We start from the raw sequence: 15,347 nt of genomic DNA, 5'->3' as shown, positions 1-15,347 counted from the left end.
TCAGGAATAAGAAATTAACTTCACGCTCCTCAAGATCTCAGTAACCATGGTGACAAACTAGTGTCAGTATTGTTATGATAAAGTGCATTTCTTCATGATCAATCTTGCCTTAATCTATTACTCGATTTCCAATGTGAGCTCTGAACTAATCAAATCAAAACGCTCAAGCCCACTTTTACATGTACATTTAAAGTAGCTTTATATGTTGATGTCAATTGTGTAATTTAATCTGAATTTTTCAACTGTAAGGTTCTGGGTACCCCAACCTTGAGCAGTTTTCACAGATTTTCTTTCAGGTGTTTAGTTTTGTCTCTGTAAAATAGTTTATGGTTGATCAAGGCTGCTAAAAGATTTTGAAAAAAAGTCAATAAAACGCTACACGTAGAGCCACCGCACCACCGCGCACAAGGGTTTCCATGACAACACGGGGGACGGGTGACGTTAACCCCAACCGGAAACTGGCGCTGCAGTGCCAGCAGAAAATGAAAAGGAGGCGGATTTCATATCAGTTTAATTGAGTTTTTTTCTGACATATCTCATTCCGCTCGTATGTGTGCTGACTATCTAAAGAGCGTGGAACCGGCGTTGAGACCCTCGGTGGTGGCATGAGCGGACCCCCGGGGTGTTGGCGGTTTGCTGATAAAGTGAGCGGACTGTTTTGGAAACATCACACCGGCCAAGAGTAGACTTGTGTGTGGGAGACGGCAGGGCGGTCCTGCCCCCTTTCAATGACCCACCTTCACGATAAAAACCTCGCTGGAGACGCTGTAACCATGGGAGGCTACCACGAGTATCCTTAATATACAAGAGATGCTACAGCGCTCCTGGTCCGCAGAGTGACGCCTTCAATATGCACGACCGGCGGTGCTCCACGAGGGTCTCGGTTGCCTGATATTAACGTTACAGGCCTGCTTTTTCCATCTGGAAATTTCTTGGCAGGGGGGGAAGCAGGCCAGGTAGCACCGCTAGTGTTAGCCTTCTCTGGGCTTTGATGCTGCTGCAGGGGTTTCCATGACTACACATTTGACATCCCTTTTTCTGTCAACTTGAGGACGTTTTTAACTCCACGGAGTATTTTATGGGATTCATATCGGAGGAAGAGAAGCAGGCCTAAGCCAAAATGGTGAACTGGAGGCGGCTGCTGCGAATGTCCAACCGATCGTTTCTGGCCTTCATCTTCTTCTTCTCTATGTCCACCACTTGTCTCTACTTCATCTACGTGGCCCCCGGGATAGGTCAGTGATTTCACTGTAAACTACTCACAGCATCAGTTAATGTGATTATGTGCTGGATTATCTCCTGCATCTCGCTAAGCTCCAGCTGCTGTCACAGCCCATGATGCTAATGCTAACACAGTGAGCTAACTAGCCCGCAGCTTAAAGGTCCCCCCGAGGCGTGATGGTGCCCACTGAGCTCTCGATGTTAAACACCATACAACCTCCTCTTGATAGCCAAGGAGTTTATATGCTGATAAAATGCGTTCCTTTTTTTATTGGATATACAGGTAGTACGCGAATCATTTTGAGTTTGATACCTGGCTTGTGAATGAATGAAGTGCTAATGTTAATTTCGGGGATTCCCAGCATCAACACAGGCAGGCTGAGCCAACCCATGACTAGGGTTTTGACTTACACTGCTACTAATCACAGGGTCTAAATGAACCACAACTCAGCAACCCAAAGGTTTCCAGTTTATGTGATTTCAGGACACATTTTCATTTTTGTCGTGTTGGTTTAGACGTCAGCCTTTAAATGCCGTATGGCAGATATATGCAATTCTGAGTTATTCTTACATATTCTAACAAAATAATTTGATGGGTAAAAAATAGAGCCTGGTTGATCCCCTGCAATGCCGATGCTATCGCCGTTAACTTTATCGCAGACATGTACCGATATTACTCCTTAATTTGCCAGTCAAAATGCATTTAATTTGTGTTCACCATAAAAGTGTGCTGTATGGATTACAAAGTGTCAATGCTCGTACATGTGCAGTGACTCTCATGTCTTCATATACGTTTTCCACAAGAGTTTAATGTGTATATCTACCTACCTGTACAGAATGATGTTGAAATATCAGCCAATATATCAGTATGAGCGTTTCCTCTCTCCATAATATGGATATTGGCCCTAAACATCCCATATCGGTTGGACCAGTTTCCAATTGCCCAGTTCCTATACCAGATGTACAGTGAAATACAGCCTGGGTTTTTGAGTACACTGCTGTGTCTTATAGTTGCTGCATGATATTGAGAAAGAAAGTGTGGCTGTCGTTGCCTACATCCTCCATGTCTCGAGTGAAGAATATACAGTATAACCACTTAATTTTCAGTCTCCAAAGGGTACACACTGATTGACTGACAATATTCAGTAGTATGCTGCATTTTAGTTTTAGGATGGTGAAGCCGTGACCCTTCCCTTTTGGTCTCTAAGTGGTTAATACACCGACTAAATGTAGAATAGTGTTTTTCTATTTCGCTGTTTACGATTGATCCTGTCCTGACCGGGATACTTGAAAGCAAACATTTGGGGTCAAAATGAGGAGTATACCCACTCCTTTAGGCACTGCTACACTCGTGCTGACAGGCCCCAGTTTTGTTGGTGTGGTATCTCTAGCTGTTGTTCATGTGAAGTTTAACTGGATCTTTTCTCTTCTGATCACATGCTGGAGGAAGTGGCTGTGTGCCGACAGGAATTATATGCTCTTAGTGCAGGCTTTTACTGGCAGTCAGTGCTAGTCATGCTCGGGAGGAATGACAGTTCTGGGAAATTTCACTCAAGAATTAAGATAGCCTGAGGTCTAGCAGCAAAACCGTTGATAAAGTAAAAAGGTTGGCAAGACGAGATGGGTTTGTGTCTATCTAAAAACTGTTACATGGCGGGACCTCAGGTCTTTTCAGCTGTATCGATAGTTTGTGTAGTATAGTTTGTGTTGGCATTTTTATTTAAGCTGCTAGGGCAATACAGCAAAAATGCTTCAAGCTTTTGATCACAGCAGACACCCAACATTTTCAAAGAAAGAAACACAAAGGCACATTTAGTCATTTTACGTTGGCTTTTAAAGGTTGAACTTGACATTAAGCGTTTTTTGTTTTTTTTTACCTGCCCAAACCACATCCCTAGAGTGGAGATGTACCAAACAGTCCAACGTGATGACTGCGCTGTTTGGAGTAAAGACCAATACAAAACCTTCTAATAGTTTATTCGATTTTGTTAATAATATTAGTCATTCATAAAAACAAGAACAGGTCTTAGTCATTAAAGGGGGCATATAATGAAAATTCACTTCCACAGTGTTTTTGAACATATATTAGGGTAACCTGAGTATCTATTGACCCAATAAATGTTGAACTAAATCCATCCAGTCCTTTTGTTTTGATCTGCCTTAGTCTTACCACACAGAGAAATGCGCTCCGTTTCAAATGTTCTCAGTTTGTGACATCACATGTTGGATTCTAGTAAAAAAAAAAAAAACCTCCCCTCTCCTGGTATCTCCTCACAGATGTTTGATTTAGACCACAGGGGACTGTTTGAAAAGGTTTAAAAAGATTATATGTCCCCTTTTACTTATTTTGGAGTCATTAAAAAAAACACTAACATCACCGGAGCAAGTATTGAGGTCAAACCGTGGAGAGTTGAGTAAACATTTCAAAATGGCCTACAGGATTAAAGTGCATTTCAAACTCGGCTTTGTGGATCTACTGTTGAAAGAATGACGACCAAGGTCTGGACCTCACTGCATGATCATCTCCCTCCGTTTCAACGTATGTAGCCTAGTTGCTTGAGGTTCCGTTATCACAACAAGTGAGCTTCAAGTGGAAAGGGATGTAAACTCTGTGGATAAGTTAAGTTTTGCTTACGCCGTGTCGGTTTGGAAAAGTATGAAAACAGTTGCATATAATCGGGCTTGAGTTGTTTCTATAGATTAACTCTCAAGTTTCATATTCAGCAGTGATCCAGTTCCACTGCGGAGAAAAAGAGGAAGGGACACGCGTCTATGTAAGAGCAAAAACTGCAGCATATTAGAATAAACATATTATCCCAGTTCTATTATCTCTCTGCTTTGGCAGATCGTCAACATGTTCAAAGATCGTTATATCACATTTGCACACCACTAGTCTGCAGATGTGTCTTTTAGGTAACTTCCATTGAAGCTGTACCACCTCCCTGCGAGTGAACCTGAGCCATGAGTAGAAACTCTGATGTCATTGATTGTGAGGCTGGTGGTCTTTGTTTATTGTCTGCTAGCGCTGTTTGATCACTCATTTTTAAAAGGGACATAGTATGAAAAATTGACGTTTACAGCATTCAAAATAAAGAAAAATGCTCAACTTCAAAATTTCTCAACTTGAGACTTAATAATTTGGATTGTGGTTTAAAAAAAAAAAAAAATCCCCTACCCTTGTATCTCCACCCCAGACGAGAGCACTTTTTTTGCAGGTCTGCCAATTTTAGTCAAGTCAAATTTATTTATATAGGACATTTATATCAGCCAAGGCAGACCAAAGTGCTGCACATTAAGTTTAGTAAAATACATTTCATCCATACATCATAAAAAACATAAAAGAAAATAAGTTCAAATGCTAAACAGTAGTAAAGGTTGTAGTGGACACTGCTGTTGGGATAAAACACTCAACTCGAGGTAAAAGCCAGATAAAATAAATAGTTTAAAAATGACTTAAACTGTTCAGTTTCAGCTTTCTGAGTGAGAAGGTTTCTACAGGGTCCCAAACCTCATAAAATGATTGACTCATGTTATATTTTGACCACAGCACAGGTATTTCATTTAGACCGTTTGAAAAGGTGGAGAAGGGGATAATGTCCTCTTTAACGTCACCTTGGCTTGTTGTAATGCTTGGGCATTGTGTGTGTGCTCTTGATCATATGCAGGGAAGCTGTTCCAACTCTCTCGCAAACTGAGTGACATCATCAATATTGTCACGTCAAACATCGTTAAAACAACAAAGAAGACATTATCTGTAATCATTCAGTCAAAGTTTATTTCTATAGCACATTTAAAACAACTTTGGTTGACCAAAGTGCTGTACAAGCAAAGAAGCACAGTGTAAAACAAAAGTAATACACAATAAAAATGCAATTAGTTAATGATATGGCACACTCCTAAGTTATTGTGTCAGGAGTAAATATGTTAGATGTGCAAAACATACAATACATAGGATATATGATAGGGATGAGTATTCTCCCCCCCCCCCCCCCCCCCAACACTTCTTTGAATAAAGACTATGTCCTACTTCTACAGCTGTTCTTTGTAGTTGAGAATACCAGCAGAGGTATTTTAAGGATCCTAAAACTTCACTTACTTCAGTTCAGGTCCTCAGATATCTGAGAAGTGCATTCAAACATTTGAATCCCAGAGCTCTGTCTAAGGTGTTATTGTGAACAGACCACAGGTCAACTGTCATCACAGCCCTGCAGCCGTCCATTCTGTGACATCTGCAGCGATGTGTCTGTGCAAGGAACACATGATATTTTGCCATGTCGATTTTTTTTCTATGCACAGCCCGAGTATATGAGGTATAAATACCGTATGTCTGTGGCTGCTTCTCTCCGTTTGTTAGCTTGTAACAAGGCTAAAGAAGTTTGTAGACTGTTGTATGTAGCTGACTTATTTGCTTCAACATCAACCTGAGAATGAAGGATGGTCATTTCATGCATTGGTAGTTCTTTCTACACTGTGACAAATGACACTGTTCAAGCACTATGTGCTTTACAGCTAGAGTACTGATACATGTCTATGTAAGGGAGTAGGTAATGAGGGGAATATTTATCTTTTCAAAAAGGCTGCCTCAAGAAAAGCAAAAGCAGAAAGGACGAAGTCAAGTCGCGTCTGCACATCAAAGAACGAAGTGAGCGTGACAGTAATTCACCGTACCTGGTGAATTATTTTGAGTCATGTCAGACACCGTCATTAAACTCTGGATTTCTCCATAATGATCGCTGTCAGCGTTGTGTACCCGTGTGACACAAATGTACCGGGTGTGAGCACGGAACGGAGCAGTAACACTGGTCAAATGAAATGGACTTCAGGATTGAAGCATGCTAGGGCCCAATACAGATTGCCAGTGAGAAGGCTTGTTAGAGCCCGGAATGTAACAACAACCCAAAACAATGTAATAAAACCCAAAATGTAATAAGTGGTCGATTATGTAAGAAAATGCTGAGCCCAAAACTCAACTTTTTGCCCAAAAGGATGTAACAACTTGTTACCTTTTGGGTGAAAAGTTATTACGTTTTGGCTCATCGACCACTTTTTACATTTTGGGTTTTTATTCCATAGTTTTATAACATTTCAGGCTCTAACAAGGCTGCACAGATACTTTGTGATAAGGCCCGAAATATGCTCAACGTTAGTACCAAACGGACACGTACACGTTCTGATTGTCACTCGCAAAGTCCAAACGTAACATACGCTTCTTACCGGAGGCCTCCTGTAGGGGGCAGGCAGCCAAATAGAGCTCGGTTTGTCTACCGTTTGTGTGGTCCGGAAACGGATATCATAAAGATGGTTATAATCACGAACCATATCCATCAAACGCTCCTCAAACATAGTGTCCTGTTCCGTCATTTTTAAAAAACCGCCTCCTATATGCACGTCAACCGCCAAACGTCCGGGGAAACCATAGAAACCAGCGACTGTATATGTTAAGCCCACGAGCGCCTCTAGCGGGACTGATGATACTGCAACTTGCGGACGCGTAGTTGTACCTCGCACATTTTGGTGCGACCACAAACGCCAGGTACACAAGTGCGTATCCTGCGTTGTCGGCTACGTATCTAACGTTGAGCATATTTCGGGCCTAAGACTTCTATCATCCCATAACACAGTTTATCCGTTCACAGACTTGCTGATGAACCACATTTATCTTAGTTCTTTGACACTTTCTCCATGAATTTTATTTGTTCTTCCGACAGGGCCGTTTACTTCAAAAAAGGAAAGACAGCATACTAATGTTGTGTCACTGATAATGACAAAAACTTTATGGTTCTGTGTGAATCTTTGTCCGTGACAGTCGATGCACACTTAATTAAAATCAAAAACACAACTTGTTTTTATTTCACACAAAAAGGAGGATCAATAACATATTTGCTCCAAATTTGAGTGTGGACTCAACAGATCTGGTTCTCATTGTCATGGTTATAATAGTTTGCGATTTTTCATTTATTTTTGTTTTATTTTGACTTTTTGTTGTTGACTCACAAACATGAGAGCAAAGAAAAAGTGCCAATACAATTGTATGACCTCTCAAACTTAGAAAATATTAAAAAAAATTATATATTTTTTTATGAACTTGCTTTTAAAATCTAATGTACGACTGTTAAGGATCTGCTGTAATGCTATAGTTGTCCTGAACCATTCACATGTCTCCACCTCTTCCATGCAAGCTGTTTAATTATTTTAGATAACACACCACCCCATGTCTTGTCTGCTTAAATTAAGCACACATAAGAAAAAAGTGGAGCGAGAACGCATCCGTGGGGGATGCCAGTGTTTAGAATAATGTCAGGAATGGTGTGATGACACTGTTAAATGCTGAACTCTGGTTCCACATCCCCCTATGTCCTGTCATTGAACTTTTTCTCCTTCATCTTTCTTCCAGCCAACACATACTTCTTCATGGTGCAGGCTCAGGGCATCATGTTGAGGGACAATGTGAGGACCATCGGCCAAATGATCCGATTATACACTAACAAAAACAACACCCTCAACGGAACGGGTAAGTTTTACACACATTTTTTTAGAAATGTCATTGTGGCCTGCATGACCTACATGAACCTAAACTTATACTTCTGGGGAAGCAGTAGCTCAGTCTGTAGGGACTTGGGTTGAGTACTGGAGGGTTGCCGGTTCAAGTCCCGGCATGGACCAAGTCTGGAAATTGGTTTGGTAGCTGGAGAGGTGACAGTACACTTCCTAAGCACTGCTGAGGTACCCTTGAGTAAGGCACCGAATCCTAAAACTGCTCTGGAGCGTTGCTGTGGGCAGCCCCCTCACTCTGAGACCTCCCTATTAATGCATGTGACTAGGATCCTGTTTGTGCGTGAGTGTGGAGTTCGGCCTACGTGTGTGTTCATGTCCAATAAACACAATGTAAACCAAATTTCCCCTTATGAGAATAATTATAAATTATTATTAATAGGATTACAACCATTAGCTGAACCATTAGTAAGCAAGTGTCTTTCAGCTCTTCATCACATTAACTTCAGACCACTTTACTTTTGGATATGTAACAATACTGAAACACTGATAATCTCATGTATAGGTTGGAAAAGTTCAGCTTCAATCCCACAGTTGATGTGGAAGATGCACATGATGGCCGTGAAGTGGGAACAATGACTCTGAAAGCAGGGATAGCATTAGGTGCCCTCACATGTTGGGAAAAAGATGTTTTGTGAATGTTAAGATACTTTTTTAGTAATTCTTGTATTACTCATTAACTTTCCTGTATATTTTCCATACATTCCAATAGCTTGACTTCCAAATTGAAAACATGTGAAAATGTTTATTAACAACTGACGGGGCAGCTCACTCACTCGGAGTGCAAACTCAGATTAATTTCCCTTCAGGGATCAGTAAAGTAAATCTTCTTCTTCTTCATGGAACTTGACTCGTATTGACAGCCGTTGGGTCCGTGAACTGAGCAGCATCAAGCTTTTTCAAGTAGCATCATGTCCTGCTGCTAGGCCTGATGTTAGCTTTATTTTCTCTCTGCAGACTATCCTGATGGCAGTAACTCCAGTGAGTACCTGGTCCAGCCAACGACATACCTCCCTGAGAACTTCACCTACGCCCAGAACCTCCCCTGTCCAGAGCGATTACCTTCTATGAGTGAGTCGATGAGTCCCACACGGCATTCTGCTCCCACATTTGATTGAAAGTCAAATGTGTGTGTAAATCTGGCCAACTCTTTTTGCTCTCTTCTTATTCAAATAAGATGTGTGCAAAGTAACTGCTAGTTAAAGAAAAAAATGTATTAAGGCCAACTTCACATAGCATAAAATCTGGTGGATAGGATGCACTTTTAATACTTATTTATTTCATCCAAAAGGTTACCAGTTTAAGTGCTGACAATGGTGCTATCTTTATGGAGAGTGCAGCACTGACCATCACACACTGAACGTGACCAGAAATATTTTTAAAAAAAAAAATTAAAAATCGCCTTTTCATTGAAACTTACAAGTTCATGGGATGGAAACTGTAGCCACACAGACGAGGCAGGCAGCAACTTTCCTCCCTCATTACCTTAAAATGTTTCATGCAAAGAAAAAAGTTGCATATTGTTCACTAAATACAAGTTATGGCGTGCTGGACTGATTGAAAGTCTTCAAAATTAAAGTCAAAGACTGAGCAGAAAAGATACCCTACTGTAACGAGTAGGAGCTCAAAGCCAAAGCTACAAACTAACTAAAGTGTGCTAACATTAGCCTGCTAATACAACAACCCAGGCCACAGGCAATAGCAGTTCGAGGCAAGGGACAATTTTGTCCGCTGCTTGTGCTAAACTTCTTTGTGAGTGGAGATTGGTTGGAGGTGTGTGGCTGGAGGAGAGCGGAGGTTTTACTTTGTGTTGGTTCTATACTTGGGCTTCACTCTTCCTTTGAGAACTGAGATTCAATTTTGTATTCTTGACGGATTAAAGCATTTTCTAACCCGACATAACAACAGTTGAAAAAAGGAAAAAGCAGACATTATACTTTACATTCCTGAGATTTAAAGACCTCAAGTCCATCCTCTGTGCAGAAATGAATTTTTTAAGTAATCCTTTTGTTGAAGCAGCTTTCATCTCCCTCACGTGCACGGAGCTGGTTCTGACCTTTCCTTTGCATTATTCTGCTGAACCTGTGACACATACCAACCATGATCCTTTGCAACACACCCGGCGCTCCGGCTGCTACCTTACTCATTAGTCAGTCCTACTTTAGTACACATTTACACAAGTAACAATTCACTTTTTACTTTCACACATGTGAACATATGGTTTGATATCATGTCTGTAAAATATCTAATTGTTAGTTTTATTCGACTAACAGACTTGCACCCATAGTGTCACCGGTCACTGCTGTGCACATGATCTTCAACAATATTGTCTTTCCGACTGAAACATTGATCAAGGGTGGGTTATGTCATAAGATCCATGGTGGTAACCAGATCCATTATGGATCATTCCTTCCCATACACTAGGTTCAATACTGCTCATGTGCTCTCACACAGAACCCCACGCAACGTGCCCTGCAAGACAAGTCTCTTTTGGTAGAGAAGTTTAAGGAGCAATCTGTAAGATTTCTGCTAAATTAAATGATGAACTGACTTTACTCTCTGATCAGACACTAAGGATACATGTTCTGTTGAAGTACTGGCTTTTCTGTAGCAGCCAGTATGTCCTCCTAACTTTAGATTCTGGGCCTGAATGGTCTGGATTCGTTTGGACCCTACGATACGTTACCAACATTTAGCTGCTTCCTTCAGAATCAATGGCTAAAAAAATTGAAAACCACATCCACACGTAAACAAAGCGACTCACATCAATGCAATACAACACGACTCATATTGCACAAGATCTGCAAAACCACAGCATGAGAGACACAATAACAAAGATAGGAAAATATATAAAAGTACAGGAACACCATGATGCTATTGTACAACACACACAGTGGGTTCTGTTTACATCGGGGGACTCTGCTCATATATTGGCTGTAGGGAGAGGTTATTGGTCCTCCCCATCACCTTCATGGCAGTCTGCACCAGACGAGAAATCTTGGGTTTGATCAGGGACTGCCTTAACCACACTGACATCATGTGTCTAAGAATACTGTCCAAACATAAAGTTATCGTCAACAGCAAACACCCTGAGTCTACATAAGAAGACAGTCTTTGCTGTAAACAAGAACACAAACGAATAACATGGGTGTTCCAGTTAAACAGGTTATCTTGATGTATACCAAGATACCTGTAGGAGCTGACCTGGTTGATTGTTTTCTTCCTGGATGATTCTTTGCACCTGCACATTGATGCACACTGCATCTCCTCTATTTAAATTACATTTACAATAAGGTAGTTAGCATCACACCCTTGAACAAAAGTATGTTCCTCAGTGAAACATAATGAGGGGTCCATGTCCTCAGACAACATGTCTTCATTAAATGTAAAAAGGAAATGAGGTGCGAGGCAGCTATCATTAGTATATAGAGTTAAAAGAACTGCGGTGCTCCGGTGGGTGTTGAATCTGAGAGTGTGTTATTGAGCCTGACATTCTGTTATCTATGTAAGTGAAACAGTCCTATGCTTTCCTGTGGTTTTTTTGACGTCGCTCTTTTGTTTTGCTGACCCCTCCTCAGAGGGCCTTATGGAAGTCAACATGACCGAGATCCCCATCGAAGAGAAAGAAGTCAAGTTCTCCACATTTTTTGACATTGAGTTCGGAGGCCACTGGAAACCAAAGGACTGCAGACCTCGCTGGAAGGTGGGTGGAAGCATTTCAATGCCACTCATTTCAAATCCCGCTGCATACAGATAAACAACAGAATATTGGTTTTCTTTCTGTTTTTTTAATTTATTTTGTTGCTTGTGCTGCAGGTGGCCATCTTGATCCCATTTAGAAACCGCCACGAACATCTCCCCATCCTCTTCCAGCACCTCATCCCCATGCTGCAGAGACAGCGGCTGCAGTTTGCCTTTTATGTCATAGAACAGGTACTGTCTCTGTCTCTGTCTGTCTGGGGGTGTGTGTGTGTGTGTGTGTGGGGGGGGGGGGGGGGGTTCTGCCCGCTTAAATGGAGCGAGAAAGTCCGAGCCACCCAAGCCCTTCTAGAGAGGTGCGTGGTCGACAAACACAGCCTGTTCTGAGCAGGGTTGAAGTAAAGGGATTTATAGGCCTGATCAGAGTGGATTTAGAACAAGAAACTTCACACACATGTTTTGGGGAGCTCTGAGACTTATTTAAATAAGATAAGAAGGAGAATATGTCACCTTTGAACCTTGACTCCTTTTCTTTTTCACTCTTTGCAGCATGCATTGACTCGGTTTGTGTGTGTGTGTGTGTGTGTGCGCGTGCACGCGTGCATGTGTGTTTTATGTTTAGAGCGGGAGCCAGCCCTTCAACAGAGCAATGCTGTTTAATGTGGGGTTTCTCGAGGCCATGAAGGACCTGGACTGGGACTGCTTGATCTTCCATGATGTTGACCACATCCCCGAGAACGATCGAAACTACTACGGCTGTGGTCAGATGCCACGCCACTTTGCTGCCAAGCTGGACAAATACATGTACATGTACGTTCACGATGAAAGTGTGGAGAGTATCATCTTTCAGACTTAGGCTATCGGTACTAGGTAATATTATCAATGATCACGGTGTTTGTCGTCTATTGCAGCCTTCCATACATTGAGTTCTTCGGTGGTGTGAGTGGACTCACTGTGGAGCAGTTTCGTAAGATCAATGGCTTTCCCAATGCATTCTGGGGCTGGGGAGGAGAAGATGATGACTTGTGGAACAGGTTAGTTCAGGAACTTTCAAAAAGTATTCAGACCTTTTCAGGATACATTGATGTGCGTTCCCACATTTCAAGAAGGCTGGGTATCAGATCACCCAGGACTGATGTTAATGTAAGAATATTCATCTGAAGATCAAAAACCGTTCTTTATTTTAGCATAAAGATCATAGTAGAGGAGAAATGTTAAATGTGAAGCGTCTCAATAAGGCTAGCATGCTCATGCTCATATTGGTTGAATGCAGTAAACTGTAACGTGTAATGGCTTCTCTTCAGGGTTCACTATGTAGGTCTGAATGTCACACGACCAGAGGGAGAGATCGGAAAATACAAGTCTATTCCTCACCACCACAGAGGAGAGGTGCAGTTCCTTGGGAGGTAAGACAACCGGCACAGACCCCCAAATGTCTTCAGTTTGAATAAAGAAAAAATATGAAAAAACCATTCATATGAATTTTGATCATCCACAAAAAATTGATAACCATTAAACTATTTCTGCAGGAGTGTAATTAAAATAAAAATGACATGTATACCTAGGGATACACGATATGATTCACAAAGAGCTTATACTGATAACTATGGTGTCTGGGTAGTGCAAAAAACAAGTGAGAAACACTTTTGCAAAGCTTGATACAAATTAACATTGGTCTTTTCATTTTGTTTTGCACTTCCTAGCCACCGTAGATAAGCAGCTCCTTATGGTCAACACCAATGTGTCAAATCGGCCCAAAAAAATGTAGACTGGTAGTGACGTAGTCGGACAAACTACAAAAACTAGACCGACATTTAAACAACCAGGAGGGGAAAGTGTGAAGACAAAACTCAAACACTATTGAATACTCGGGGTGCTTCTCACTTCCCTGAATTGCATCGAGTGTCCTCCAAGTTGTCTCCTCCACTTGGGTCTTAGTCCCGCCTACCAGAGATGCAACAGAGAAAGAGAGGAACAAGGAAATCAGTTTTAAGACACGTGAGACGTCTTTTCCTCAAAAGCACCATGTTAAGCGACATCTGTTTTGAGGATGATATCAGCTGATCACAAACTGTCAGTCAGCTTTAACAGCTGTTTATGTTCACACAAATAACCACTGTATTATTTCTAATCAAACACACACAGTGACAGTTTTTAGTCTCTTTACCTGATAACAAACACCTGAAGAACAACCTGCAGTCTGCTTCAAACCAAAAGGACAATTTCTACTGACAAACAGATCTCATATTGAGTTCTCCCTATTTCGTCTGTTCATTATTTGTATTAGATTTGACTTATAATACGACAATGATAGTCTTGATAATGATAATCTTAGTTAAACATGTCTAAGGAATACTGAACATAATTTATTAGGATCTAAATGATAGAAACTTTTAGAAGGTAAAGGACTGTGAATGTAAGTGTTTGTGACTGACAGACTCCCTCTTCATCAAAGATCTTTAGTTTTCTGATTCATGTCAAACAGTAAATCAAAACTGTAAATATGAAGTGTTCAAATGTTGGGAGTGATGGGCCTACACTCTTATGTATTGATTTTATAGAAGTTATAGAACTTAATTTTTGGTTGTTAATCTTCGTCAGACACTTTAATCCCAGCTCATCACAGACTACTCTTTACACACTCACAGATGTTTATATTCTGTTTAATGTCCAACAGTCCGTTTAGCCCGCTTTTTTAATGTCTGTCTTTTCTCCTGTATTAAACTCCGCTCATGTTGAGAAGTCTGATCCGCTGCAGCGTCCAATCATATAATATATACAAGAAGAGGGGGGGGGGGGGGGGGGGGGGGGGGGGGGGGTGTCTGACAATGAAAAGAAGTTTGTGAAGTTAGTTCTTGTCTCCTCAGTCATGGCTCCTTTTCATCTCCCTCCTCTCTCCTCGATCCTCTCTCCTTGTTTCAGTAAGAGCTTTGGGACGATCCTTGGTGGGTCTGGAAGTACTTCCAGTTCGGCCGAGGCCAGAGGAGATAGCAAATAAGAAGTACCTTAAGTACACATTGTGACTGAATGTTAATATCAGGAGAGGGTTTAATGTCACCTCTGCCTTGTTGCTTAACATCCCCTGCTGGAGGGAAGGAGAAGTGCAGGTGAAGTTGATGAATACTGACGTCAGGAATGTGTGTGTCTTGTAGGTATAAACTCCTGAGGTATTCCAAAGAGCGGCAACACTTGGACGGCCTCAATAACCTTCACTACAGCCCCCAGATCTCCCTCAGCAGCCTCTACAAGAACATCACAGTGGACCTTTATCCCGAGCTTGCGCCTATTGCAGACTACTGAACTGCCCCTCACTAACCTCCCCCCCACCCCCCAGCCAACACCCCTACCCAACCCTTGGTCCACAGCCCCAGCTCACCCAGCTCCCCTCTGGCCTTGCCTCTCAGGGGCCCGTTGAGCCGCTCCAGAGCGGAGTGGCGGTGTAGTGGTGGAGAGGGGAATAAAAAAGAAAACAAACAGAAAACCTGAAGAGGCGGTGGCAAGTCTCTCAAAGTGATCTGTTGATTGTGTGTGTCGGTAAACTGTGAGTGCGTGTGTGTGTTGGGTGAGTGAGTCGCTGCATGTCTTTCTGTCCGTGCCGGCTTATCGACAAGACATGAGTCTCGGTATTAGTTGTTTTTTTTTAATTTGGGGAGGGGGGGGCAGCAGCATCTCAGCTCTGATGTTTACTGCAAAGCCTTAATGTGGCAGAACCACAGCTCCCTCTGCTCGGCTCCGCACTGCTTCACTTCCGCTGTATCACCGTCACCTTACAAGCCAACACATGAGATCTTGTCTCACGTTTTGCTCTCGTTTAGTTTTATACATATCATTTTGTCAGGCCGCAGCGTTTCCTCAAAAAAGGAGGGATGTGGGTG

At 41.9% G+C, this 15,347-nt stretch overlaps 2 protein-coding genes across 4 annotated transcripts in view; one reads left to right on the top strand and one right to left on the bottom strand.

Moving 5' to 3' along the window:
• The window catches only part of ect2 (epithelial cell transforming 2), a 305,416-nt gene that overhangs the window by 195,264 nt on the left and 94,805 nt on the right, over positions 1–15,347 (bottom strand). The gene's annotated exons all lie outside the window — the stretch shown is intronic.
• On the top strand, positions 410–14,959 carry b4galt6 (UDP-Gal:betaGlcNAc beta 1,4- galactosyltransferase, polypeptide 6). Of its 3 annotated transcripts, none has more exons than XM_079351268.1 (9): positions 411–644; positions 7,616–7,732; positions 8,731–8,844; positions 11,352–11,476; positions 11,590–11,706; positions 12,095–12,282; positions 12,384–12,506; positions 12,777–12,878; positions 14,625–14,959. In XM_079351268.1, the coding sequence occupies exons 2-9, from the start codon at positions 7,633–7,635 to the stop codon at positions 14,770–14,772; spliced, it is 1,017 nt and encodes a 338-aa protein (XP_079207394.1). In that variant the 5' UTR covers positions 411–644; positions 7,616–7,632; the 3' UTR covers positions 14,773–14,959. The 3 variants fall into 3 exon arrangements, with proteins under 3 accessions (XP_079207393.1, XP_079207394.1, XP_079207392.1); XM_079351266.1 differs by having other exon boundaries at positions 412–1,235; XM_079351267.1 differs by lacking the exon at positions 7,616–7,732 and having other exon boundaries at positions 410–1,235.

This window comes from Symphodus melops (genome assembly GCF_947650265.1).
Source record: "Symphodus melops genome assembly, chromosome: 8".
NCBI classification, from domain to species: domain Eukaryota; kingdom Metazoa; phylum Chordata; class Actinopteri; order Labriformes; family Labridae; genus Symphodus; species Symphodus melops.
The sequence above is the reverse complement of the archived record's forward strand: the minus strand, read 5'-3'. Positions and strand labels throughout refer to the sequence as shown.

Coding starts and splice junctions, on each gene's coding strand:
- b4galt6 (XM_079351266.1), top strand. CDS start 1,121: ATGGTGAACTGGAGGCGGCTGCTGCGAATGTCCAACCGATCGTTTCTG. Junction 7,733..8,730: donor CAACACCCTCAACGGAACGG/GTAAGTTTTACA, acceptor TTCTCTCTGCAG/ACTATCCTGATGGCAGTAAC. Junction 12,507..12,776: donor GATGATGACTTGTGGAACAG/GTTAGTTCAGGA, acceptor GCTTCTCTTCAG/GGTTCACTATGTAGGTCTGA.